The sequence below is a fragment of the Python bivittatus genome, unplaced genomic scaffold, assembly GCF_059951505.1.
Source record: "Python bivittatus isolate LINGU-HERP-01145 unplaced genomic scaffold, Pbiv_v1 ctg000610_np1212, whole genome shotgun sequence".
Lineage (NCBI taxonomy): Eukaryota > Metazoa > Chordata > Lepidosauria > Squamata > Pythonidae > Python > Python bivittatus.
Window position 1 is genome coordinate 6,450,413 of NW_028277088.1, and position 26,040 is coordinate 6,476,452.

Below are 26,040 nucleotides of genomic sequence, written 5' to 3' on the forward strand. Positions count from 1 at the left end.
TGCCTTCTTGCTGCTGCAAAGGTTCTCATTGCATCTCTGAATGTATTGATGTGGAGAAGAAAAACACACTTCGGGTGATTTAATATCGAGAGACTGCGGGGGGTTGAGAAGACCTGCCCTCTGTCTTCTGTTGCCCCAGCTGGATCTCTAGGGCTGGATGTACCAGGCTATAGGTATTGTTCTGGCCAAGATCCACCTACACAATATATTATTTGAAGATAAATCAATCTTGGGCAGCCTCCACAGAAAGGAAGGCAAGGGGGTGTTGATTTCAAACACAACAAGGACAGCTCTTCTTCTTCTTAGGAGTAGGGGTAGGTCTAGGTCAATGTTTTTCAACCTTGGCCACTTTAAGATGTGTGGACTTCAACTCCCAGAAGTCCCCAGCCAGCATGCTTAAAGCTGCCAAGGTTGAGGAACACTGCTCTAGACCAGCGTTTCTTAAAGTGTGGTCCAAAGACCCCGGGGGCACCCCAAGATCCTCTCAGGGAACTGTGAAATCAAAACTGTTTGCCAGATATTGAAGATATTTGCAAAGATGTAAAACAGGGTCACTCTCCTCATTATTATTTTTTATTTGTTAAAAAGATGGGTTTTTAAATTTATGTTAATATCTAATGGGCTTAATATTGTTACTTTTACTTGATTCAATAAATAAATATTCTACAAACGCATCCGGTTTCATTTTTAATATGGTAAATATCAGTAAGTATAACCCATACAAACCAAAGCTCTTTGGGGGCCCTCCGTAATTTTTAAAAGTGGGAAGGGGTCCTGAGAGCAAAACGTTTGAGAAACACTGCTCTAGACCAACACCAAATTGCATTCAATGTTGTCATGCTTCATAAAAGGTAGCACATTCCTTTCTTTGCACAGGGATGCTGCAAAGCTATTAAAAGAATTCAAGATGGCAGCCGCCATCACATAATCAAAGCCCTGCCCTTGACTACACTGCCATTATTAATATCATGACAAGCCATTCATTATTATTGTTATTAACATTAATATTTATCATGTCTGACTAATGCTTTTCTCCAGGGCCAGGTTCGCACATTGCACAAAGCCAGCCCACGGATTCTTTCATTTTGGCTCTGTGCGATGGGTGAACCCAGTCACTGTGGTTTATTCAACAAACTATAGGTAAAATCACAAACAGCTTAGCACAATACAGGTAGTCCTTGTTTAGCGACCACAATTGGGACCAGCAACTCGGTTGTTAAGCAAAGTGATCGCTAAGTGAAATCATGACTGTGCTTATGCTCTTCCTTCAGCTTTCCTTTGCTCTACAGACCTGCCAAGGTCATAAATGCAAGGACTGGTTGCAAAGTTACTTTTTCATCAGTGTCATAACTGCGAATGGTTGCTAAACAAGGGAGTCGCTAAACAAAGACTACCTGTATCTCAACCCGGCAAGTAAGCAAATGATTCCTACACCTTTTCCCCTTTTATCTCCACAAATACTGCTCAATTTGCTGTAAAACTCATCAGACCTGATCTTTGTGGCTGGCAAGCCACTAAGAGGCTAACATTATTTTAAAATTCTGAAGTATTTCTCGAGGATGCTTTCACACAATATCTTTGTGTGAGCAATGGAGGCGAATATGTGTAGCTCAGGGTTGAACTGTGGAGTCCGTGGGGTTCTCTGAGCTTGGTTCTTTTCTTGCAAACGTTTCATTACCCGGCTAGGTAACATCTTCAGTGCTAAAATGGGATGAGGTTTGCTCTTGCTTTGGACTTAAACTATGTTTTTCTCCTCATGCTTTGGTAATGGATCTGGCCTCTCTCTGTCAGGGTCATCTTCCTTACTCTCTACAGAACCTCACCTTCATTATTACTGCCTTAGTGGCAGAGTACCTGAAATTGCATCAAAGTAGCCTTAGGGGTGGCCTAATTTCCCGTGGAGGGGAACTTTCCTACCCCTGATTCCTGAATCCATTTTTTCTCTCTCCTTCTTTAACGCATCTTCCTAGGGTTTTCCATTGGATCACAGATTTCTCAGAATTTCAAAGGAGGCAGAAGTGAAGACAATCAACTTCCAATTGCTTTGGAAGGATTGGGGAGTAGTAACACCTCCAGTTTGGACCTGTCAATCTCAATGGGCAGGAGGATGGCAAAACCTACTATCAAACATTTGGAGATCAGACCATCTGCACTGTCCCACTTGGCTTGCCTTATTTATAACAAGTGATCCCAAGGCCAGACAGTGAGAACGGGTTGATTGTTCCCATCCTCTTCTTCTTCCACACCACCATCTAAGGATCCGCCAAGAATGTCAGTATATGGTTGCTTTCTTTTGTTGATGGATATCTGATCGTAGGTCCTTTCGGCAGCTGGCTCCTACTAATTCCCAGCATTTGTGCACAAGTTCACCATAAGGTCTTGACTGCAGGAGGTATCAGAGGAGGCTACCCTCCTCGTCAGTGATTAGTTCTCCTGATTCAGGCACTTACATAGCCCAAGAGTAAAATTTCAGTTTTCCAGCCATCTTTTTTCTTCTCTTTCTATCCCCCAGGAATTTCCATTGGAAAAAGGCAGTGTCATGATCATGGGGCATTAGATCCCCAATGCAAAGCAACACTACACACTCTTAAAGGTAGCATAAATAGCAAATCTCATGCCTGTTTGTCTGTCTGTCTACCTATCTATCTCCGCATCCCTTCCCTTCCCTTCCCTTCCCTCTTCTCTTTTTTTCCTTCCATAGCAAGAAGAAGAAAAAGGGAGAAACTTCTAATCATGTCATCAAGAATATTAGCCTTATGTACTCCAAAAGTCACTAATATCCTTTCATGACATTTGCAGGGGAAACTAGTAGTACAATGGGGGACAATATTTAGCCCAGCATTATATTTTGGGCCATTCTATTCTCTGGAAAGTGTTTTAGGGCTATACATAAATCTGCTTGTTGTTTAATCTGATCTCTTGACAGATTAGGTCAAGACCCTCCCATGTAAACATTACATGTTCCTACTATGCATTTTGCTTTCTTCTCTCCCTTCCTCAACACTCTAATGCATGGGATTTCAGATCAGACACGGTGGTGTTATTGCAACCTCGGTTAGTAAGAACACAATTTGGAGCCAGAGTTTCCCACTGAAGCTTCTCCTCTTACATTTTGCAGAGGGTCCTGCGCTACAGTCTAAAGACTGGTCTAGAAAGCTAGGGAACTGTTGTTTTTCTAGCAAAAGATACAGCAGATTTCCCCAACTTAGTGTTCTCCAAACATGCTGAGACTACAGCTCCCAGAGTTCTCTGTTTGGAAGAGGCTGATTGGCATCTTCTAAAGGTACACAAAAATAAAAGTTCATTGTTCAGCTTTCTCCTTAGGGGTTTAGCTTGTAAAGAAACCAGCAAAGGAATATGGACTGGAATCAAGAGTGAAACAGGTTGGAATCTCCTTCGCTGGAGGTGTTTATGTAGAGGACGGAAGGCCATCTTCAGGGTGGCCGTAGTACCATATTCCTGCACTGGGCCAGGGGGTTGGCCTAAATGATCACGAAAGTCTTTCCAAGTCTTATCATTCTAGATGTCTATAATGTGAACTCAAGCAACTCTCACTGGCCTAAAATTACCCCCAAACGCAAAATCAAAACAGTGAGAAGCATGGTAGAAAACAGAGTCAAACTATACATAATTCAGTTTAAGAACAAAGGAATGTTTCCAGTAGTATGGTAGTATAGTATACAAGCTAGTGTTATTTTTGTGTCTTGAACTTACATCTCTCTCAAAATTATGCAAGAACTGTCATATCTCAGGGTGTGGATCCCACAGCCTTAGCGTTCATTCATAATCTAGGGCGATCTCATGGGTCATAACTACCATCCTGACTTTCTTGCCCCTCCCTACAGGTACCTCTGTGCAGGGTCTGGTCAAAATAGCGAGAGGGTGGCCGCACCAGTTTGATTGAAGCTCCACCAGTTTGTTTTTATGTGTGTCCCCTTGAGTAAGGATTTTGAGCAAGATCAATGCTTCTACTTTGACATGATGGACTGTTAAAGGAATTATGAGAGTATTTGAGAATATATATTTATGAATGTGTCCGCTGGTGTCTATTTTTGATCCAAATAAGCTGTCTTCTCAAGACACCTATGATTCTATGACATGAATTCAGATCTCTGAATATTTTTGAAGACTATCTGGTATACGTTCCACCTTCTCTGATAAATGTTTCTTGAGGAGCTCTTTGACAATTTTTCATTCTTTTCCATGGTTTCACCCTGGATATTCCTACACATAACTCTATACCTGATCACAAGCGATTGCATTTCAGCATGATTCAGTATTTCTCCTTGAATTTTATTAACTGTCATTGCCAGTGCTAGCATTATAAGAAACTGCCAGGCTTACATTTTGAAAGAAAATGAAATGTCGGAAGGGATTAAATTCAATTGTGAAAGCAGTATTTAAGTTCCAAGTTCTCCCCCTTCAATTATCTTGCTTCTTTCTGGTTGTACTTTCTATTGTATAAGTTCATGTTCATATAATCATGTTTCCTTCAATAATGCATTTGTATTTATGACACCTATGTTCTAAAACAAAAAAGTTATCAATATTTTTAAAAGTGAGTCGATTCAGAGCTTAGATATCCCAGGCCACCTTTCTGCCTACAGATTTCATCAGAAATAACTTCTGGTCTCCACCTCCCTCCCTCAGTGCTATTTTGCTCTTTGAATAATGGTATTTTTTAATACTTAACAATCAAATGTTATTATATGAAATGCCTGAACAAGCCTAGAAAAACTCCAAAATTAATCTAAACACGTTTAAAATCATACTTTTGTTTCCTTGGTCCCTAGGGAAGAGAAGCTTACTATGTCATTTTATCTTAGCCAAATAAGGTGGAAAACATTAATTTTATTAAATGGAAAAGAACTGGATTTTGTTGGAAGAAATCCAGGGTCTTTCAAAGATGATTTATTATGGGCAGAATTTTGCAGTCCTTTCATCTTTGCAAATATTCACACACAAAGACCATCCAACCCAATGATAGGATTTTTTTTAAAAAAGAAAAAATATGTTTTAAACCAAGCTTCCCCAACTTGATGCTTTGTTGGCTACGTATTCTGGGTATTTTATGGTCCCAGAGTGTCTGAAAGGTGTCAGGTTTGGGAAAGGCTGCCTTAAATTGACAAAACCAATTACTGAAAGCAAATACAGCATCTTGGTTTCATCTGAAATCTCCCTCGACCATTTTCAAAAGCCAATTGTAGGTAGAGATGTCTCCTCTTTATCCATGAGAAGCATCTGGATAATAAACATATAGATAAGCTAATTTTCAATCTTTCCCTATGGATACTAATTTTACTTAGTGGATTGTGGATTTGGACTTCTATTAAAGATTACATTACAGAGATTCTCAAACATGAACTGAAGCCTCAACTTGACTTCTGTATCAAGAGCCAAGGAGACTATAGAGGTCTGAATGTCCTCTAGAAGACTGCCATAAATCTAGTAGTTTAGAAGCCTGAACCTTATCAAAAGAAAACAGGAAAGTACAACAAACAGCATCATCTTAAGGTGTAAATCTGAAGAGCAGACCACATTAAACTTCTGTTTGGAGGACTGTCCATTGCTGGGAAGATATGCAAGAAGTCACTTTATAGCCAGAAAAACTCCTGAGCCATCTTGTTTACTATAATCTATGTAATATGGTTATATTGCTAGGCTGGTTGGGAGCTGGAGGTCACCAGATTGGGAATTGGTGGCTCTGTAGGGTTGCTAACAAGGGTCCTTCCAAGCCCAACCTGAAGATGTTCCAAGTTTGTCATCTTCCAGTGTCAATCTTCCTCCATGCAGTAGTATCTCTATCATACACCATATGAACTAAACTCTCAACCAAAGAAAGAGAGTAATGACAGCACCAAGAAGTGGAAGAGGATGGTCTCTCTATATCTAGGTGAGAGGCAATTAGTCACTGAGTCATCCTCAAGTCGTGCCCAACTTTCTTTACTAGAATGAAGATACAATCCAAATTAATTCATATTGCAGAATTTATTATGCTCTTATTACAATTCTTAGATTTGTCTCCTTGAGTGCCTTGTAGCTGGCATGATGACTAATCAGAAATTCTATAAATGGGTGATGTAAAGATGCCCTAATGGGAACAGTTTTCTAGGAGTCATTCAAGCTACTGTGCCTAGTTTTGATGGGGATTATTCTCTTTTCGGAGCTTCCTTCCACTCCAGGTTTACCCGAACATACAAAAGAGCCTTCTGATTAAGTCACATACATAGTTCTTCTAACTAAGTACTCAAGCTTTTCTCAGTCTGGATCGCTTGAGATATGCACCATGAGTGCTGTAACCACCCAGAGTTGTTTAAGATGGGCAGCCACACAAACACATTTTTAAGGAATCAGATTTGGAAAAGCTGGTCAGTTCTAACTGATGCTAATTCTCTGGGATCTACAGCAGACCAAGATTGGAAGCTAGTCTTTGAAGATTAAAGGCCTACCTAGTCTAGCAAACTTTCTCATTGAATAACTAGGAAAGGAAGCCAATATCCATCAGATTAAAGGCCTACCTAATCCAGCAAAATTTCTTCCAGGACTTTTTCCAGGAATAACTCAGAATAACCAGATGTATAGAAGCAACCTGCAAGGACAATATGAGAACCATAGCTCTCTTCTGCTAACATGCCCTGTCACAATTCATTTGATTTGCAAGCCATTCACAATCCACTGTAAATCCAACACATTTCTCCTTTGCTTTGTTCTTATCAACCGTAGATTGCACATGCTTTTAGCTTGGAAATGCCAGCTGAATGGGTATGGAAGCCAAGCTTGGAGGACAGAGGCACAGACGGTGGTGAACATTTCCAATGAAGAACACAAAGCACAGGAGCAATCCTCTTAGATATGCATTCTAGCCAGTGCTGGAATTCTTTGTTTTGTACATCAGCACTGGTTGCAGTCAGCACTGGGCCGTTGAAGAGAATGTGTTCTACAGCAGATGCACGGTTCCCCAAATACTGCTACCTAGAGGCAAGATATGCTAAGTCTGACCCTGGAAGTAGCATACAGCCATCATAATTAGAAGCTAGTGAAAACTTTGAGAAAACATTGCTTGATTCATACTAGAGCCATTAAGGTCAGACCACTGGACACTAGTCAAGGATCCCATAGTCCAGAAAGCTCCCAAATTCAGTATCACCCAAGCTTTTGTATGTACCTGCTGATAAGGATGGAAGAGTGCAGAAACCAGGAGAAAGGAAGGAAGGGATGAAAATTGAGGAGCAGAGCTTTAAAAATGTTTGGAGGGGCCGACACAGCTTCTTGCATAGGCTGCCCCCATCTCAGCAGAGCGATGGCTGGTCCAACCCAACCATTTCAGCACACAGACACAACTTATACATTTCCCACCCACTGAATCAAGAAGCTCAAATTCAGAATACAAGCTACTTGCACATCTCTCCTGTTTTCCTCCTTCCTCTAACTTATTTTCGTACTGCAGGTAAAGGAACTAGAGCAAAACTCTTGTGGAAAAATATGATCAACTCCTTACTTTTTCTTGATCTGGAGAAGAACTTGATCCCTCCAGGAGAGGTGGAAGGGTTAGAGCCAGAGGAGGAAGAGTCTTTTGAAGATGACCTGAAAATCCCACTGAAGCTCATGCGACGAGGAGAGCGAGGTGGTGATTCCTGGTACGGGAAGGGGAACACTGTTTTGGGTGAGCCCGGACTGTGTTTAGACTTGACAGGAGCAGAGGCTGGACTGGAAGGCCGGTTCGGGAACCCCTTTGAGAAGATTCCTTTGGAGGGGCTCCCTGAGTTGTTGCTGTCATCTGTCTACAAAGGAAAGAGAAAGGGGGTATCAGTTTTTTTCACTCCACAGCCAACTCTATAAACCCCTTAATCTTGCAAGGTGAGTGTTGGGTTGAAATATTAGGAATTAACACAACAAAAAATCAGATATCACCTGATTCTATTTCAACATCCAAGTGCAAGGCTTTATTATGTATATGCAAAATCCACCACCTTTTCATTATTGTACATTGTACTTTTGAAACAGAATTACAGGTCGTCCTTGACTTACGACCATTCGTTTAACAACCTTTTGAAATTATGATGGTGCTGAAAAAAGTGACTTATGACCAGTCCTTGCACTTATGACTGTTGCAGCGTCCCTGCAGTCACATGAACAAAATTCAGGTGCTTGGCAACCGGCATGTATTTACGACAGTCCCAGGGTCATGTGATTGCCATTTGTGACCTTCCCAAGGGCTTCCAACAGGCAAAGTCAGTGGGGGAAGCTGTATAGCAAAGGTTATACAGACACTGGGATTAAGAAGATGACATGAGATTTGGAAGTCTTAAGACCAGGATGTACAATTTTTTTTCTATAAAAAGCAATCTACCAATGGGAAATATTGAATCAAGGTCAGGAGTCAAAAGTAGGCAAAAACCAATGTGATTTCATGTCTCTTTCACTGGGCTAGCACCACCTTCACCTTCACCATCACCATCACAATCTTCTTTTTCTTTCTCCAGACTACCATCCACATGAACAAGAAAAAAGTGATTCCCTAGATTTTGTTAAGCCCACTTTCCCTGATATGATTCACTGTATGTATGTACATATTTTGGTAGATGATCCTTTCCCAATGTGGATATCCTCCAGCCAACACGAACTTTGCTGAAGTCCACACATTTGGAGAAGTGTATGCTAGATTTTTATCTCCAGTTATCCTCCAGGAGCTCAAGGCAATATGTGTATGCACACATACACACACATGCACACACGCACACACAAAGCACCCCTACTTCAATTATCCTCATAGCAGCAAACCTATGAAATACTTTGGGTTTACACAATACCTGGCTTCAAGTGACCCCATAAGCTTCCATGCCTGAAGGTGGACGTAAATCTGGGTCTTCTTGGTCCTAATCTAACACCTTAACTGCTATTCTGACTAGCCAGTGGTCATCTTTCATCCTCCTTCTCTCCAGCTTCTCTTTAAGCAAGTCTCTATGGCTCTCTTCAGTCTTTGTGCTCTGACCTCCATGATGATAAACCCTCTGGATGACATCACTTAATTGGTGGGACCCAGAGCAAGCTGGCTGTGTCTGATCATACAGGATGGGCAGATACTATGGAAGACAGACAGTTCCTCAGGTAACCAGGCCCTATCCCACGTGGGGCCTTATAGGTAATATAGGTAACATATATTCCATAATATTCCAACTGCCAGTAAGTATCCTCTGTAAAGTTCCTCCCAAAGTTCTTCTTTCATGGCAAATCCATAGTGGCAATATCAAAAAGCACTGTTTTAATTTGATTTCATTCTGCCTCTTTTTTGTGTGTTATGTGAAAAATTCAACTTTTAAAATTACATTTGGCAAAATTAAACCACCAGGCTAATATTGGGGTGTCTGGCCCAAATCAGACCTCAGGAAAGATGCCTCTCAATTGTTGAGACGACATAATTATCACTTCAACACAACAACTGGCTCTGAAAACAGACTCTGGCTACGCAAGGGCCTTCACTCATATACATTCCCTAGAGCAGTGTTGTCCAAACTTGGCCACTTTAAGATGAGTGGACTTCAATTCCCAGAATTCCCCAGCCAGCCATGCTGGCTGAGGAATTCTGGGAGTTGAAGTCCACTCATCTTAAAGTGGCCAAGTTTGGACAACACTGCCTTAGAGAGATGGTCACAGCTCATTACTTTTCACAAACATTAAAAAAAAATGCACATTCACTGAAATACAGAAGTATCTCCAGGGGCACTGGGGGTCAAAAAAGTCAAGAAGACAGCTGCCACTGCATGAAGGAAGCCTGCCCCTATTTAATGTGTTTTGTATCTTGTGTACATATTTGAATGGACATCTCTGAGCGTCCTTGATCTGGGGCTCTCGAGACAGCTGAACCCCGACTCCCAGGATTCCCAATCAACCTGGCCAATGAAGGTCCCAGTCTGGGGAAAGTTAGACCAACCTAAAATTTTCTCATAGTTTTAATCACAATACCAGTATGATCTGAGGACAGTGAGGAAGCAGCGGGCCAAACATTGTGATTTATCAGTAAGCATATAATTGCTTTGCTGCTGAAGACATTAATAGGGAACAAAAGGGGGAAAATGAGTCCATTTCTAATTCACTACCTTGAAACGGCAAAGATTTTTTTCTCGCCAGAGTCTCTGATTGTAGGACTTGATTGAGTCTTTATTTTAATCTTTCTCTCTCTGTTGCCCATACAGAGATTTCCTTTGCTCAGGGCCTTTCTTACCATAATTTCACAGCAATAGTGGTGTTTGCTCTGGGCTTTAGAGAAGAAAATACAGCGAAGTGGTAAATCTCTGCTCAGAGCATTCAACAATGTACAGTAAGTTATGACATCAGACTGTCTTTCTACCCCCAAACTGGCCATGCAGTTCTTTACTGCCAACTTTACAGGGGCCCTTGTGTTCAACCCATTGCCCCCCTCGTACCTAAATCTACGGGATGTTCTTCTAAGCTCTGTTTACGCTATTTACTAGATCAGTGGTTCTCAAACTGTGGCCTGGGGGCCCCTGGGGGCCCCAGGTCTGCGAAGTCAATAAATAAATATTTTAAATTTTCTCAGTTTTCATTTCTAATACAGAAAGTATCAATAGATATAACTCACATCAACCAAAGCCCTTTGGGGTCTGTAATGTAAAGGGGTCCTGAGACAAAAATGTTTGACCGCTGTACTAGATGTTTAAGGTAACTTTGCTTCCCTGAACATAGTCAAATTTTGCTACAGTATGTCTAAACTTGAGCCCCAGATGGTCAGTAACAGTTAATAACATAGCCTAGGGGCTTACTTTATGTGGTGCCATTATTTACCACATTTTAATTGCATTTTAATTTGCATTGTTTTGGATTTTGACAACTGTCTTCCCCCTGCTAGTTTGTATGGCAGCTTTATTTTTAAATGCATTTGATTTTGTTGTACAAGTTTTAACTGTGTTTTATTGAAAACCACCCAAATTATGGTTTAAAGTAAAATAAAATAAAATAAAATAAAATAAAATAAAATAAAATAAAATAAAATAAAATAAAATAGTAAATACCTGGCTTATGAACGCACCAATATAATTCAGTTACTAAAAGCCATCAGAGACATCAGGCTGAATGGGTTGTTAATTTTTAAAATAATATAAAATATGAAATATGAAATATGAAATATGAAATATGAAATATGAAATATAAAATATAAAATAAGTGCCTGGTCTATGGAAGCATCAATACAAATTCACTTACTAAAAGCCATCAGAGCCATCAGGCTGACAAAGACTATACCCATCAACTTGTACAGTATTCCTTTCTCCATACCATTTTTTTAACCACAGTATAGTTCTTAGAATTACAATATCAATATTACTTTTATGGTTCTACTCTTGCCCTCGGAGATGGATCATCTTTCCATCGTGTGGCCTTCCCTCTGGCTGGAGAGTAGACCATCTATTCTTACTGCTCTTCCTTGTAGCTTGTGGTGAACATCTGTGGTGAATCTGAGGGACTGACCATGTTCTTCTTCATCTCCCTCCCATTCTTCTCTTTCAGGGAAAACCCAAAGCAATCTGGCAAACCCACACATCAAAGAGACCCTCACTGAATTTCCCCACTTTGCTTGGAAGCAAAAGCATTTATCTTATTTCAAGAAGCTATCTAGGAAGAAACTTGTTGCATCTTGCCCAGGATTGCCATCATATAACACCCAAACTTACTCCCCTGGGGTTGTCCTATGTTTCTTGTTATTCTAGAACAGAGGAAGACACCTACCCCGCTTCAAGTGTTTGGGACTATAACCCAACCCATGCTGAGCTGGAGGGGAAGGGAACTGAGGGCCAAAGCACCTGGAGGTGAGACTTGGTTATCTCTTCCTAAGCTAAGACATCCTTCCACAACCTGGTGTTTGCTAGATGTGGTAGGCTACAACTGCCATGTTCCCCAGCCCGTATGGCTATTTGTGTATTTATGTCCTCCTACAAATTCTTGGTTTGGCCCCAAAAATGTCTGCAACAGCTTTTTGCACTCATTACTAAGATAATCAAGAAGAAAGTGACAAAAACATCAAGAAGGCCCCCAACTATAAACCTTCACTGGCAGCTACAGGCAAAACCCCATTTGCACAAGCAGACGATCTCATCAGGTGGCATCATAACTTTCCTTTTAGCCTTTGATTAGGGAAAATTAAAGCTCCAATCCCAGGGATAATAGTGTTTGCATCATAGATGAGAAAGCAGAACAGCAGCAGGAAGGGAGTGGGTGGAATCCAAACCTTTTAAGGTGCTGGAATGTACTTTGCTTAATAGCCATTTTTTCCTCTCAGTTAGACTGTAAAAATCCTAAAGTGTTGTACTGTGAAAGATGTGAGTCAGCTCCACGATATTTCAGCTGATTTCTGCTGCTAAATCAATCTGCTTGTGAAATCAATGGATCCTGGAAAATGTTAATGCCAGACAGAAAAATGTGCTTCTGGAATTTTTCTTGAAATTGTCTCAAGGGGTAAAAAAATCAGAACAGGAGGAGAACAACTGCATTTAAAATGCTATCCTTCCAAATGTGTCCATGGCTTCCCCAGGAGAAATATTCATTTTCATTTCAGTATAATATCACAAAGAGGCAGGTCAAAGTATCATCCAGTTTAGCACAGTGTTCCCACAGAGGCTAACCAGATGCCCTGAGAAAACCTGGTTTGAAGAACAGCACATACCTTTTAAAAATAAATCGATAAAAAATGCCAGTGGGCACTTTTTTATGGGACACATAAAGGCCACCTGCTAATATTTTCCCCAACAATCAGTCTCAAGAAGCTTACATAGGCAAAGTTCCAAATTTGCATATAAAGTTAAACAAATTGTAGAAGCGTAAAAGTTGTGAAGATGATTGTCCAATCTTTTGCTCTGTGCAAGAATCCAAATTAAAATATTCCCAACAAATATCTACCCACCCTCTGCTTGAGTCCACCCAGAGAAAGGAAATGTACCATCTCTTGGGGCAGTTGACGCTACTGTTGACCTCCTGTTACTGTCCAGATGCTTTTCCTAACGTTCCACTGGAATCTGTCTTCCTGCAATTTAAGAACATCATTCTATGTGCTACACAAAGACAGTAGGAAACAGGCCTTGACCCCCTTCTTTGTGACGCCCCTTTAGGTACTTGAAGAATATGATCACCACCACCTCTTCTCTTCTCAAAAATCAGTATGTCCAGGTCTTTTAGTCTCTCATGGTAGTAACTGGCTTCTAGCCTCCTGGTCACCCTTTCTGTCCTTCTCTGAACCTGTCCCAGTTTGTCTGAATCCTTCTTACAGCGTGGAACCCAGGATTGGAATTACTCAAGGTGGGGTCTGAACAGACATATTCTGGCTTTGCTTCACCACTCCCACTGGAAGGAGGAACAAAGAAGAACCAATCTATCGGCATTTGCTGACATACTATTTGTTTTCAGTAAGCCTTAATTCTTCACAGCTCCAGCGTACCATGAGACTGGAGCATAGCTAACATGCTGGTTGCTTGCTTGCTTCCACATTTCCATTCGTAGCTGCTGACCTTTATTCTTTTTTTGGTTCTTAATCATTTTCTGCATGTAGAAATTCTCCACTCCATCCCACTCTGTGGTCTCAGCATGCCTTAAGAAGCTTCCTTGAGAAGACAATATTGAGCAACTGGTCAGTAGTTCATGTGATATGTTGAAGATTTGTTGAGAAACTCATTATAGTGAGAAGGATAAATACAATTCTGGAGAACTGAAAGGCTCTGCTTGTTTTCTGCTTTTCCAATGATACTTAATGAGCAGCTTACTGATACATTTAATTGGGTGATTTTCCTGACTGGTGGAACAAAGAGCTTAGGAAATGAAGGGAAGAACAATGAATATAGAAAGAGACCTGAAGGCATTTTTTTGCCTTTAAATCAGTCTTGACTCCTTTTTTCTTGGCAAGTTTTTTGGGGAAGTAGTTTGTCATTGCCTTCTTCCTAGGGCTGAGAGAGAGTGACTGGCCCAAGGTCACCCAGCTGGCTTTAAACCTAAGGCGGGACTAGAACTCACAGTCTCCTGCTTTCTAGCTTGGTGTCTTAATCCCTACATCAAACAGGCTCTAAAGGTTTGTGCTTATTAGTTCTACATCAGGCAGTGACAAGGAAGATAACAGAAATTCAGCATGGTTGAAGAGATTTCATTTTTTCAATAAACTCAAATGTAAAAAGATGGGATGGAGCTGGTGAATCTAATCACCTGGGATGGGAGGATCTCTTCATTTTGGGAAATGAATGCTTATTTTCTTCTTGGGATTTTTTCAGCCAAAATGCTGACAGGAAACAGAGGACTCCAGTCTTCATAATGCATTCTAGAAGTGTCTTCAACTAGGAATTCACTGATGCAACAGGCATGTCACAACACTGCTCAGTGGGGGTAGATTTTTCCACCAAGTATAATGACAGAGAAAATGGTCCAAGATACAATTCCTAACATCTTGTTGTCAATGTTTGGGCATGATTCAGTTTTATTGAGTTTTCCATTTTTTCTTGAACCTGTTGCGTTTCAGCTCTGCTGGAATTGTGTCCCCTGGAATTCTGAATAGTCCCAACCACAAGGCTCCATGCTGGGGAAACTGCTTTATAGAATGATTTTTAAAATACTGATTTTTCAACATTGACCCCAAAGGCAAAAGAGGACTCAGCCCATTTGCTTTAGATTTTGAAAGCACAGAAGAAATAGTAGCAGGGAACAAGCTGGGATCCAAACAGAATTTGAGGTGGCACTAAAATCAAGGACTGAATTTTTGATTGTTCCTTAATATTCTGGAAAGAAAAAATGCATAAAGATCTACTTATAGGCACAAAGAATCCAGATATTTAACAGGAGAATAGAATCAAGCATTAAGAGTAGAAGTGGCAAACCAATGATTCCTTAATCACTAACATAATTATAAGGCCTGTGGATGATCACAACAGAGACTTCAAATACAAACATCAGAGAAGTGGACCTTAGATATCTTCTGAAGCTACTTCTAGCAAAGAAAAGCTTGCCATCTTGCCCAACGCTTTTTTTCTCATTGCTTTTTCTCCCCCACAAATATATAATTTCTTTCCTTGAATAGACTGGGTCACCAAAGCAGGAAGACAAAACCTCTACAGTTCCTGAAGAACATGAGTCAGCCTGTCAGAAGGATATTGATGGAAAATAAGCTTCCTTCCTCAAAGGAATCAGAACAGAAGGGGATCACCAAGGGATACTTAGGCAGATTCTAACATCATCTTCTTCAGTGTGGAGATCTTCAAGTATTGTGGGCTTCAACTTGCAGAATTCCCAGGAATGGAAATGAGGATTCTGAGACTCCACACGTTTGGAAACTGACAGATTCGAGAAGAAGGATCCTTATCATTGAAGCCAGGGGAGAAGACACATAAGCTTCAGCTGTGTAGATAAGCTTCAACCAACCTTCCCTAACTGATGCTGTCCAGATAAGTTGGAGTACAGCTCCCATCAATCCTTTTGTTTGACTGCCCCTATGAAATATTCAGGAGATACAGCATTGCCCAAAATCTCCTAGTGATCTTCTTTGGCTGCAGGTGGACTTGAACCCCAGTCTTTCTGGTTCCATCCCAAACATATTCCATTACATCAGGCTGCCTCTCTTTGTCTCTGAGTAAACATGGATAACACAACATTCTTAAGAGTTCAAGCACATTAATTCAGAGTGGCGTCTGAAGGTCCCTACCTTTCGTGCAGCATGTTTCTCACTGCTGTCCATATCCCCATCCAGGAATGGCATGGCAAAGGAGCTGAGATCCTAAGAGAAACAAGACAGAAATTCATAATATTTCATAAAAGCTTGAAAAGGGAACACTATTCATCATTCTCAAACATTCCTAAGATCCCAAGCCTTTTGAGCAGGTAAACCCAGATCCAGGGTGAGTTTATTTGAATGACGTCAGTGCAACAATAAGTAACATTAAAGAGCATTACAACACAGGATAAAAGGGTACAGGGTTGGCCGCAAGGTGTAGTCCAAAAAGTCAAGATGGCAGCTGCAACAGGGTGATCGAAGTTCTGGCCATTTTTTTATGGGCATCAGGTGATGGATTAAAAAATGGGTGGAGCTTTGGTCACACCATCTTAGTTGCCACCTTAACTTTTTGGACCACGCCCTTCTAGACGCCCCTTATAAAGTGTTATGGGGTCATAAATCTTATCGCTTCTAACTGGCCAACAATCAAGAATGACAAGTTAGTTCAACAAGGGAAGGATGGAATAATGACTTGAAAATACTAACTAGGATGTATCAGTAACTGATATAAGCAAACAATAGTGACTGACTGTACACTCTGTGCATACCTACTCAGATGTCCCATTGAGTCCAACGTTGCTTACTCCTAGATAAGTATACATATAAGAATATGTCTGCATGTCCACCATAAAGCCGAGTAAGTGGAAGAAAGAGGAGAGAACTTCAGAGGGGACTCTTTCAGACCACAAAGATACCTCCCCAAAGTCCTTGCTCCTGGAACCAAATCACTTTTGGCCTTAGCGGGAGCAGAAACACTTGCGGACCTATTTTCAAGCAACATAACATGTGAATGATCTAGTCAGCAATTCTTTTACGAGGATTACATTTCTCCCTACTCTCTCTCAGTCTCATGATCTTCAAAGGTCCTCAGGGTTTTACTTCCTCGTGAACAAAAGCTCTCTGAGTAAACCCACCACAGCTCTCTTCTTCCCAGAAGAGGAAGGGCAATGGCATTAACAAGTCTTCCCTCCTACCTTGGTGTCTTCTGAAATCAGTTAGAAGTAGCAGTTCCTTCCTCACTCCCCATTCTCTTTCCAGAAGGTTCTAGACCAGATGCACGAGAAAGACCATATCCAGGTTTTTCCAGCTGAAGGCCCTCCCGTGTTACATTCCTAAACCGAAGAAATATCTGCGTACTGTCCCAGGGCTCCTATTCCTCTCTGCGCACCCGCAACGACTCTAGGATTTATTCCACAACGTATCACTGCTAAGCTGTCTTTGTTTCTAACTGGAGACACAAATAATCCCAGGAAGAAGATCAGCATGACTGCAGTTTCAAATTAAATTAAAAAAGAGATGGCCTTTGAGTGCCGCTGCTTAATTTATTTTTATTCACAGGGACCCATCCTCTCATTCAATTAATTAATGATATTTAAAAAAGAAAACTGGAGGTGGAGGAGGAGGAGGAGAGAGACCCTTATGCTGACAATAAGGTATCTTTAAGCAATGCAAGAAAAATCATACTTAAGGATGCCCAAGACGTCCTCAGTTTCAAGAAAATAAACAGCAGTTAGCTTCCTGCTCCTGCTAAGTGCTACTTACAGTCCCTGATTAACTTCAGTTTTTAACGAAACATTTGCTGTTTTGTATTTTCTCCATTTTTTGTAGCGCAGAGGACAGAGCTGTGGGTTGGCCCTGGACTCGAGTTATTCCCAGGGCTCAGGCTGTCATATGTTTGGTCCTCTCCCTCGTCCAGCCTCTCCCTCCGGGGTGGAAGACCTTCAGTCCTCTGAAGGAGATAACTGCCTCCTGAACCACCACATGAAAGCTCAGAGCAAAATGAAGGGTAGACATTTGACTTTAAAAACACAAGCTCAGAAGCTGGGGAGCTGTCAGTCCATGGTTCCTTTCTTGCCATTCCCCAAGAGAAGATCCCTTGTTCTCCAGGGACTTTGAGATGGCACAGAGGAACCAAGAGCAGCAGTTGTGAAGGGGCCAAGGACAAAGAGAATCCTGCCCATCTCTCCATTCATTGTCAGAGATCCACGGAAGTCAGTGGCTGCGTCTGCGTCATTAGCTCGCCCGTGGTTAACCCAATCATGATTTAGTCCATTAACCCAATCTCCGGTCTGCACAGCATGCCCAAGTGACCATTCACCAGCCCCATGGCTGGATTTGCACAACAGGCTAGATTAAAAGGGGGTACGGTGGGTCATCTGAATCCAGCCGACGAAATTATGAACTTTCACGATATCAGAAAACAACTAGCCTCTACTCCCCCCCCCCGATGGCAGATGCCAGTAAGGAGCTGAATTCAAATCTCTTCTTGATCAGCAGCTTATAGCCACAACGACCAGGAAGTTGTTTCAGTAGCCACTGGCTTTGCGGGGCCAGTAGCCGCTGGCAGTGGGTGGCTTTGCAGAGCAAATAATTGTTTGCAATAATGTTTGCATCGTGTTGCAAACAATCGCCGCCCTATTCAGAATTAAGGTGCACGCCAGCCAGTTTAAAGAAGCCATTAAAACAAAAAATTTGTAACCAGAAAAACTACAGTACCCAAGCTTTAAAAAGGGCAGCAAAATTAGCATTTCCCACATTTCTTCACTGCCATCTAGTGGCTGCCTGAATTTTTGCCATCCAAATACCATAAGACCGGCGTTGAAATTCCCAACATTACACCCAGCAAGAGAGAGAGAGAGACCCCTTTAATCTAATCAGCTTCCACAGACATTTGACGCTCTAAATGCAAATATTGAAGAACAGCGAGTCATAACAAATAACAGAAGCCGAAGCATTTGGAAGATGTAATTAAAAATAGCCTATGGAAGGAAAGGATTGGAAAGCAACCTAGATTAGAAGAAGATCCAGTTAGGGTTCAAACCAGCAGACGTACTGCTCAATCTTCTGCACCAAACCATTTCTGAAGCTGTTTCCCCCTCCCTCTGCTTGACAAACTTGAAGATATAACCCCGTAATCAGGGAGCTTCTAATTAAGGTAGAGAGATCATCCGATCCCTTTATAACTTCACAGACTCATGTCTGCACAACACACTGAACTTGACAACTATATTTTAATTGAGTGTCTTGGGCACATGCAGTCCCCACTTAGTTTGTGGTTCAGCGTGTCTTATAAACTCGTGACATTAGTTAATCGAGTCAAACAAAGTGTGTCGTGTGAGACAGGCTAGAATAAAGAAATTAACGCACCCCCGAATCAGCTCTAGCCATGGAGTCAAAGACAGCTATTGATTTTCACGCCAGACAGGATCACATGAGGATGGAGCCAATGGAGGCCTGGCTGACTCCATACAATCTTTACTCTAACCAAGGCTACCAGATCTGGACTGCCTAGATTGAAAGCCTGCAGGGAGCCACTAGGGGGCAGGCAAGAGATACGGAAAACACGCTCTCTGCTGCCCTTTAGTGGTTATTTGGTTTTTTGTAGCTCAGATCTGATAACCCTATATATGCTGAATGTGAGGTTGTCCACCGCTATGGTTAAAAGAAAGTCAGGATTGTGAGGTGATGGGCAGAAGGAATAATCTGGAGGAACAGGAGGAAGAGCCACTACCAGGACAAGGGTCAGATAAAAGGAATTTGAGTCCAGGACAGAAGTGTAATTTGAGAAAGCGTCTCAGACTTGACCCTCCCTAGTTCTCTTGAAGATAAAGGGAGGGAGGAGGGAGGCACTTTCAGACTTGCAAGATCCTGTTACTGTAAGCTTATAATAAAAGTAGTATTAGCATTCATGACTTTGGTTTCCTAGTCTGGTCTACCTTGAAGGGATGACCGGCAGCTACAATGCACATAAAAACCAGGCAAAGCTTTGATCCTATCACCATGGCCACCATCTTGATTCTTTTGACCCTACCCTGGCTAAATGCCTGGATGGCCGCTCTAAATAGATTCTGATGTCTGGTCCTGCTGATTCAAGCCCTGGTCTGGCTTTCAGCTACGAGCTGGTTCACACATTGCATAAGGCCATGGTTTGCTGAAGAAGCTGCAACAAGATCAGTTCATACATCATACTAAACCATCATCCATGGTTTACCAACTGCAATGACTGGGCTCACACATTGCACCAAACCAAAACCCGACCACATCATAGCTTTGCCTGATTTGGTCTCTCCAGCAGCCTGAAACCTTGGCTAAATTCACACAACTTGCTTACCCTTGAGTTATGAAATTAACCCAATTTTCTGGGTTGACTCAACATGCTGTACCATCAAGTAACTTCCTGACATTAAGCCAAAATTTGTCTGACTGATTGATGTCCTCTGACTTCAACTGTGGGTTTTTAGAATTAGATCAAGTTTCTTTTTAAACTAAAGCGATTATCTTTACTTAATCAGGGAAAAACAGATGGATTTTGAGAATAAATTGGCAAGGCAAATCTCCCCTTCTTAAACAAGCCTAAACTAGATCATCTGATAGCTTTTGCATCGCAAATCCCAAAGCTGGATGATATCAGAATTCCCAGAAAAGGAGATTTTCCCCCAACTTTTCCAAAAAAGGAGTTTGCTGGCTTCAACCTCAAAGAAACTTTTTTTTTTTAATTTGCTTGGAATTTTTATAGATACTTGGAGGAAAATAGGAAGCTATTCCTGACAACGCAAAGACCTTTTCTCAGTCATAAAAGGGAACAAAGCAGGAGAGTTTTGGCAAGGTGGTGCCTCTTGAGACCACAGTCCAGGACAGCCCCCTGTTTTCTGTTCCACCTGGGTTTTCTGTGAAAAGGCTTTTTCAATTAAAAAACAGTTCGGAGCTGGCTTCCTGCAAACCGAAGAGGCATCATCTTCATTTACAAGAAGGCGGGGAATGCTAAGAATATTGAAATAATGGGAGGCTGCAGCAAAGGTAAGCTGGGAGGCCAGAACAGAGGGAGGACTATGAGCAATAGGCTGAGACAATGAAACCGTAACCTACAGCGCCTTTATAAAAGGAATTCCTGCATTTTGGTATTGAAACTCAGCAAATGGCCTGTTCTTAAGGCAGGATTTCCTTTTAGGGTCAATGTGTTTCTTATGCTGCGTTTAAAGTGGGCATCTCTTCAGGAAGTTTTTTGCAAAAGTGACCCGCCTTGGGGTCCATCCAGTGTTGGACCTGACTCTAAGAGTCAGATGACCTGCAGATCATCCCATTCAGACAAGGGAAGTTTGCCCTTCGCAAGGCTCCCTTCTCCTTAAACGCTGGATTTTGTTCCAGGGTATCAATCTTCAACAAAGCCATGCGCTGTTCGGTGTGGTGCAGGCTGGCTGGGGAATTCTGGGAGTTGAAGTCCTCACATCTTAAAGTTGGCAAGGTTGAGAACCACCGCTCTAAAGGAGTTGAGTGACAGCTCCAGATACCCAAATCAGCGTGCCCCCATGGTGGCTAGGGATGATGGGCATTGCAATCCAACCCATCTCAAGATGTCCCTCAAGCCAATCCTGCGATGGCCCATTTGAACCTGCAGAAAAAGGACCCCCAGAACATGTTACGTGCATGCGTAAAGAAGGTTACGCATCAAGTGCCCCTTGTTAAATTGGTCTGAATTCAGGGGTGAAAACCACAAACAATTCATGGCGCAGAGAATTAGGAAACGTGGTGATTTTGGACATCCATTACACCTGCAGATATTTCCTTGTCATTTAGCCCTGCTCTGCCCCAGCGGACTTTTTAAAAAAATATTCTTTGAATACAAGAGGAGGTTTCATAACATTGCAAAACAAAATACCAGCCCTCGGCATCACCCGCAGTTCTGTGATGGTACCCTGGGGGATTCTGGGAGTTGAAGTCCACCCATCTTAAAGTGGCTGAGCTTGAGAAACACTGGCCTGAGAGAGTCTGAGTCCTGTGGATTTTCTCGGCTATTCATCGCCCACCACCCAATTACGCGTTCGCTGCGGAAAGATAACAGTCAAAGGGCAGAGAGAAAACACTAAAAGGATTCTTCATGCTGCCGTATTTCTCTGCGGCCTAATGCGATTTCATTTCACTGATGAAAGATAGGAAGAAAGAGCTCCTGATGTGTGACGACCTGTTTCTTTGATCCTTCACGCTCAGATGGAGTATTGGTCATACGGCAGATGGATGGTTTTGGGGTAGGGGATCGTCCTGCGACCCCGCTGAATGGGAAAAAGGGAGAAAGGCAGATCGTTTTTCTTTTTCTTTTCCACAGCACCATCTGAGATTCATTCCTTTACAAGGCTCCGGGCATTCTCAAGGATGCCTTCGTCCCCATCCCTGCAGTCCTGGGCACTCTGATCTGAGAAGGCACGTTCTTGGGCAACCAGGAGCTTCCGTTCCAGGGGATTCAGACAGCCCCTTGTTATGCCCGGAGCAGGGCACGCTTGGAGAAATGGAGGGTTCACGAAACTGAGCAGAAACAGGTTGGAAGCGATCGCCCTGAGTGCCAGCTAAAACCCGGAAAACAGGACTTTGTATGTGGCCAGGTGTTGCTCCTTCAGAAACCCCCATGGAGCTTGAGAACTTGGTCTTCGGTTTCCTTGAATCTCATCTGCCATCAGTGAGGTTCAGACCAGGATCCTGCCCCATCTGCTGGGGGGCTCCAGGGGGTGGTCAAAAAAGTCAAGAGGGCGGCTGTAACGGGGCAGTTGAAACTCTGCAGGATACACACCAAGTAGGCGGAGGTTGGATCGTGGGTCAAGCCCGCCATCTCGACTTTATTTGGCCGTGCCTCCGGACTCCACCTGAAGCTTTCAAGCAGCACCTTCTCTAGAAGCAAGAACGTTTCTCTTTGGGCCTATTGCACTTCTTCCACCAAATCCTGGGCGAGCTCAGATTTGTAAATAAATAAATGAGGCGTGACATTTCCATTTTGCAGAAAAAGTTCACAGAAAGATCATATGGTGCACTCTCGTGGGGGATTAGGATTTGGGAAAGAAACTTTCAAAAGGAAGGGGGAAAAATGAGGTTTTACGTTCTCCGCTGCTTTCTTGATTTGATCACAGCTGGCGCTCTCCTCAGGGAGGAGAGGTCACATGCTCCATTAGCCAGCTTTCCAGGGAGGAGGGTCAAAGAAGTCAAGATGGCAGACACAACCACGAGATCAGATTTTTTTGTTTAGCTCCCCAACTGGACTTTGACAATCTGCTCTCTGTCTTTGTCAGATAAGACCTTTTGGGTGGTGACACCATGGCCAAGGAATTACGAATTAAGTGCCCTGCTGGATCTGACCCCAGCCTTCTGTTCTCCCAGTGACCCACCAACTGCCCAAGGAAGCTCAGGAGTCCCCCGGCAGACGGCCTTCAGAGGCAGCCCCACTGCCATCAAGGCTCAGAGCCACTAATCTCAATGACCTCCAGAAAGTGGGCCAATCCTTTTTGGAAGCCAGCCAAGCTAAGTCTCATGGTAGCAAATTCCAAAGTTGAATTCTGTGTTGTGTAAAAAAAAAAAAAAAAAACCCTTTTTTTTGTCCTGATTCTTCCAGGATCCAATTTCATTGAGCGACCTCTGGTTCTAGCATTTTGGGAAGGGGGAAATAGCTTCTTCTTGTCCACTTTATCCATACCATGCATAATTCTGTTCTTGTTTGCCTCCTTTCTAGACCAAAAAGCCCCCAATGTCACAACTTTTCCACATAGGGAAGCTGTTCTAGCCCCAGGATCATCTTAGTTGCCCTTCTCTGAACCTTCTGTAGCTCCACTATAACCTTGAGGTGCAGCACTCAGAACCTCACACAATATTCCAGATGTGGTGACACCATCGATTTAGATAAAGGCATTTCTCTTTTCAGTACCGTTTCTTATTATCCCCAACATGGTGCTGACCTTTTGTTATAACACTGTGAATTCATTCCCACATTATATTTTTTGGTCCTTCTTGGGGACATCTCATCCTGGAGAAGGTCTATCTATATGGTTGCCAAGAGTTGACTCTGATTTGGTGGCGCAAAATCACTAGTTTACCTTTTTGTCTTGTTTTATAGTAACCATTTGTTCATCATCTTCTGGATGAATTTTACTGGCCAGAGGAGGAAGAGGGATCAGATGAAGAACATACAGACCTATCCAAACCTAACCAGGCCGATTATAATTCTGGTGGCTATATTTGTGTAAAGTACAAATTAAGCTGGTTTAGTTTTAATCTGGGTTCATTTTCATTGCTTAGTCTGTTGCACAAGCCAGGTTTATATATAATGAAAACTCAGAAAATGGATTGTTTCAGCAACCCAATTTATCACGTTGCGTGAATGCAATTAGCATGCGGTCTTTCACCACAAAGATCAGATCTAAGCATGAAGCCAGGGGTGGGAGTTGGACCCCTCTTCTTCTTCACAACCTGCAACTCGCCACCCCACCCAAGTCCGTGGGAAGAGTATCACCGCTAAGCACTAGCACAAAACATAACGCTGTTGATCTGAACCACATTCCTGGTGGTTTATTCCATGTGGTCTTCTTGAGAACAGCGCAGAAGTGAATTGCGCCTTCTCCAGAGATATGTTTTTCAACCTCCCCATCTAGCCTACAATCCTGGGATTCCCCAGTGGTCTCCCATCCATGCACTACCCAGGTCTGACCTTGTTTCGCTTTTCAAGGTCAGCCAAGTTCTACCGGTGCTATCCTGCAGCCAGGTAGCACCAGATCCCAAGACAGCAAGGCCACCTTCTTGGAGTTAAAGCTTGCTCAGGAGTCAGACGTTCTTCCTTGAAGCACAAGTATGCCCACGCTGAGGACGGCTTCCTTTGCATCAGGCCGATAAAAGGTACGAACAACGTCCCTTTGTGCCCATCGTCCTGCTCTTTAACTAGTCTTTGTGTCTGTTCCTCCAAACAGCTGGAATCTTCTCCGTTGGCCTTGATCTTGAAATGGGTTTGGACAGGGGACTTCCTCTTCACGGGAAGGGCCTGCTGACTCCTGACCTTCATTGAGGGGAGAACGTTCTGTGGTTGCACCCCTTGCGAAAGGCCTTGGGGCTGACTTGCTTTTTAAAACGATATTTGTTCTATAAAAAGAAAAAAGTCCCCTTCAATGGAGCTTGACTTCTGGTGATTTACGGGCCCGTCCAGGATTCTTGGCAGCCACAGAGGAGGAGTTTGCTGCGGCCTGTACGTTTTTCGGTTTCAATTAGAAACAAGGCTGGCTTTAAAAAAAAAAAAATAGAAAACCAGGCTGGAAATAGGAGAGGATCCTAACGGGGGGGTTGTATTTGTTGCAGTGCTGGGCCCCGGCACGTAAGCCGAAATGAAGCAGCTGTTTCTCACCCTGTCTGTGGCTGGGATAAGGGCCCGTCTGCCCCTCCGTGGTTTCAATCAGTGGGGAAGTATACCCTGAAAATTAAAAGGATAAAAATGGGCACAGTCTCCCCAATGCGAAGAAGCCTCGTGGCTTCACTTCTGTCTCACAGCGGTGAGGGAAACAGCTGTTCTCACTCCTGGCTTCCTACCAGCTTTTTGGTGAACTGCCATCAATAATCCCCAGGCACAAAGCAATCAGTCATCGCACAAGGGTATTAAAACTTTCAGCTTATTGCTGTTGTTGTTATTATTATTCATTGGCACCGGGCATTTGATCGCTAAATAACGTTCAAATGTTTGATCTGTCTGATCTCTCACCAACCGGACGTAGGAAGACCACTTTGCTGCTTCCGTTTTTACAGATCAGGCCATGGGGGCCGGGAAGAAGCAATTAGGCCTTGGGTCCAGCTTGCCCAGAAATAATCATTTATCATGTATTGAAGGGCTCAGTGACCATAGTACTTTATGCAGGGAAAGAAATAAATCAGGACACTAAAATCTTTATTTCTCGGTCTTATTTCTGGCAGATGAACCAAGACCCGGGAAATGGGAGCTGAAAGCATAAAGGGACTTCAGGCATCAGTACAATAACAGTAGATTTTCTGTAGGCTCTGAAGCTTAGCCGAAATGGCCCGGGAGTCATTGGATGGGCGACCACAAGGAAATCCCGGGATGGTGAGCTAGTTTGTGAAGTTTAAAAAAAAAAAAAAATCCAGAAGCAGAGGTTGAGCCAAATCGGTTTGCAACTCGGCCAGATCAGCTTGGGCCTGCTTCAAAACTCATTCAGAAATACTCTGGGTTTCATGTAAGCACAGCGATTCATTTTGCTTTTATTAATCGAATAGTAAAAATACTTAAAGAAGAAAAACAAACAGTGCAGAACGCTGTGAGGAAAGGAAAACAAACCCCTCTCAGTTTGCCACTGACTCCTGTCGACTTCAGATTTGTAGCGTGACATCTACTACGCAGGGTTACTTCTAAATCCCACTAAAAGCAGGGCTGTACGTTTCTTCCTGGAGGAAGTGCAAAGTCCTGGCAATGGCAGAAGAAAAGTCCCACATCCCACCGAATACCCTTAAGTGGCAAGAAGTCTCCAAGCCCTGGGGTC

General features: G+C 42.7%; 1 protein-coding gene across 4 annotated transcripts in view; it reads right to left on the reverse strand.

Annotated features, from left to right (window-relative positions):
- PRKAG2 (protein kinase AMP-activated non-catalytic subunit gamma 2) overlaps nucleotides 1-26,040 on the reverse strand; it is a 185,443-nt gene that overhangs the window by 111,170 nt on the left and 48,233 nt on the right. For all 4 annotated transcript variants that reach the window (XR_015797739.1, XR_015797738.1, XM_088150058.1 and 1 more), the window contains exons 2-3: nucleotides 15,686-15,757; nucleotides 7,499-7,781 (exon numbers count right to left, since the gene is read on the reverse strand). Coding sequence is in view for 2 of the 4 variants with exons in the window: in XM_088150058.1 (XP_088006184.1) it covers nucleotides 7,499-7,781; nucleotides 15,686-15,757 (355 nt within the window). In the remaining 2 variants the exon portion in view is untranslated. The remainder of the gene's footprint in view (nucleotides 1-7,498; nucleotides 7,782-15,685; nucleotides 15,758-26,040) is intronic.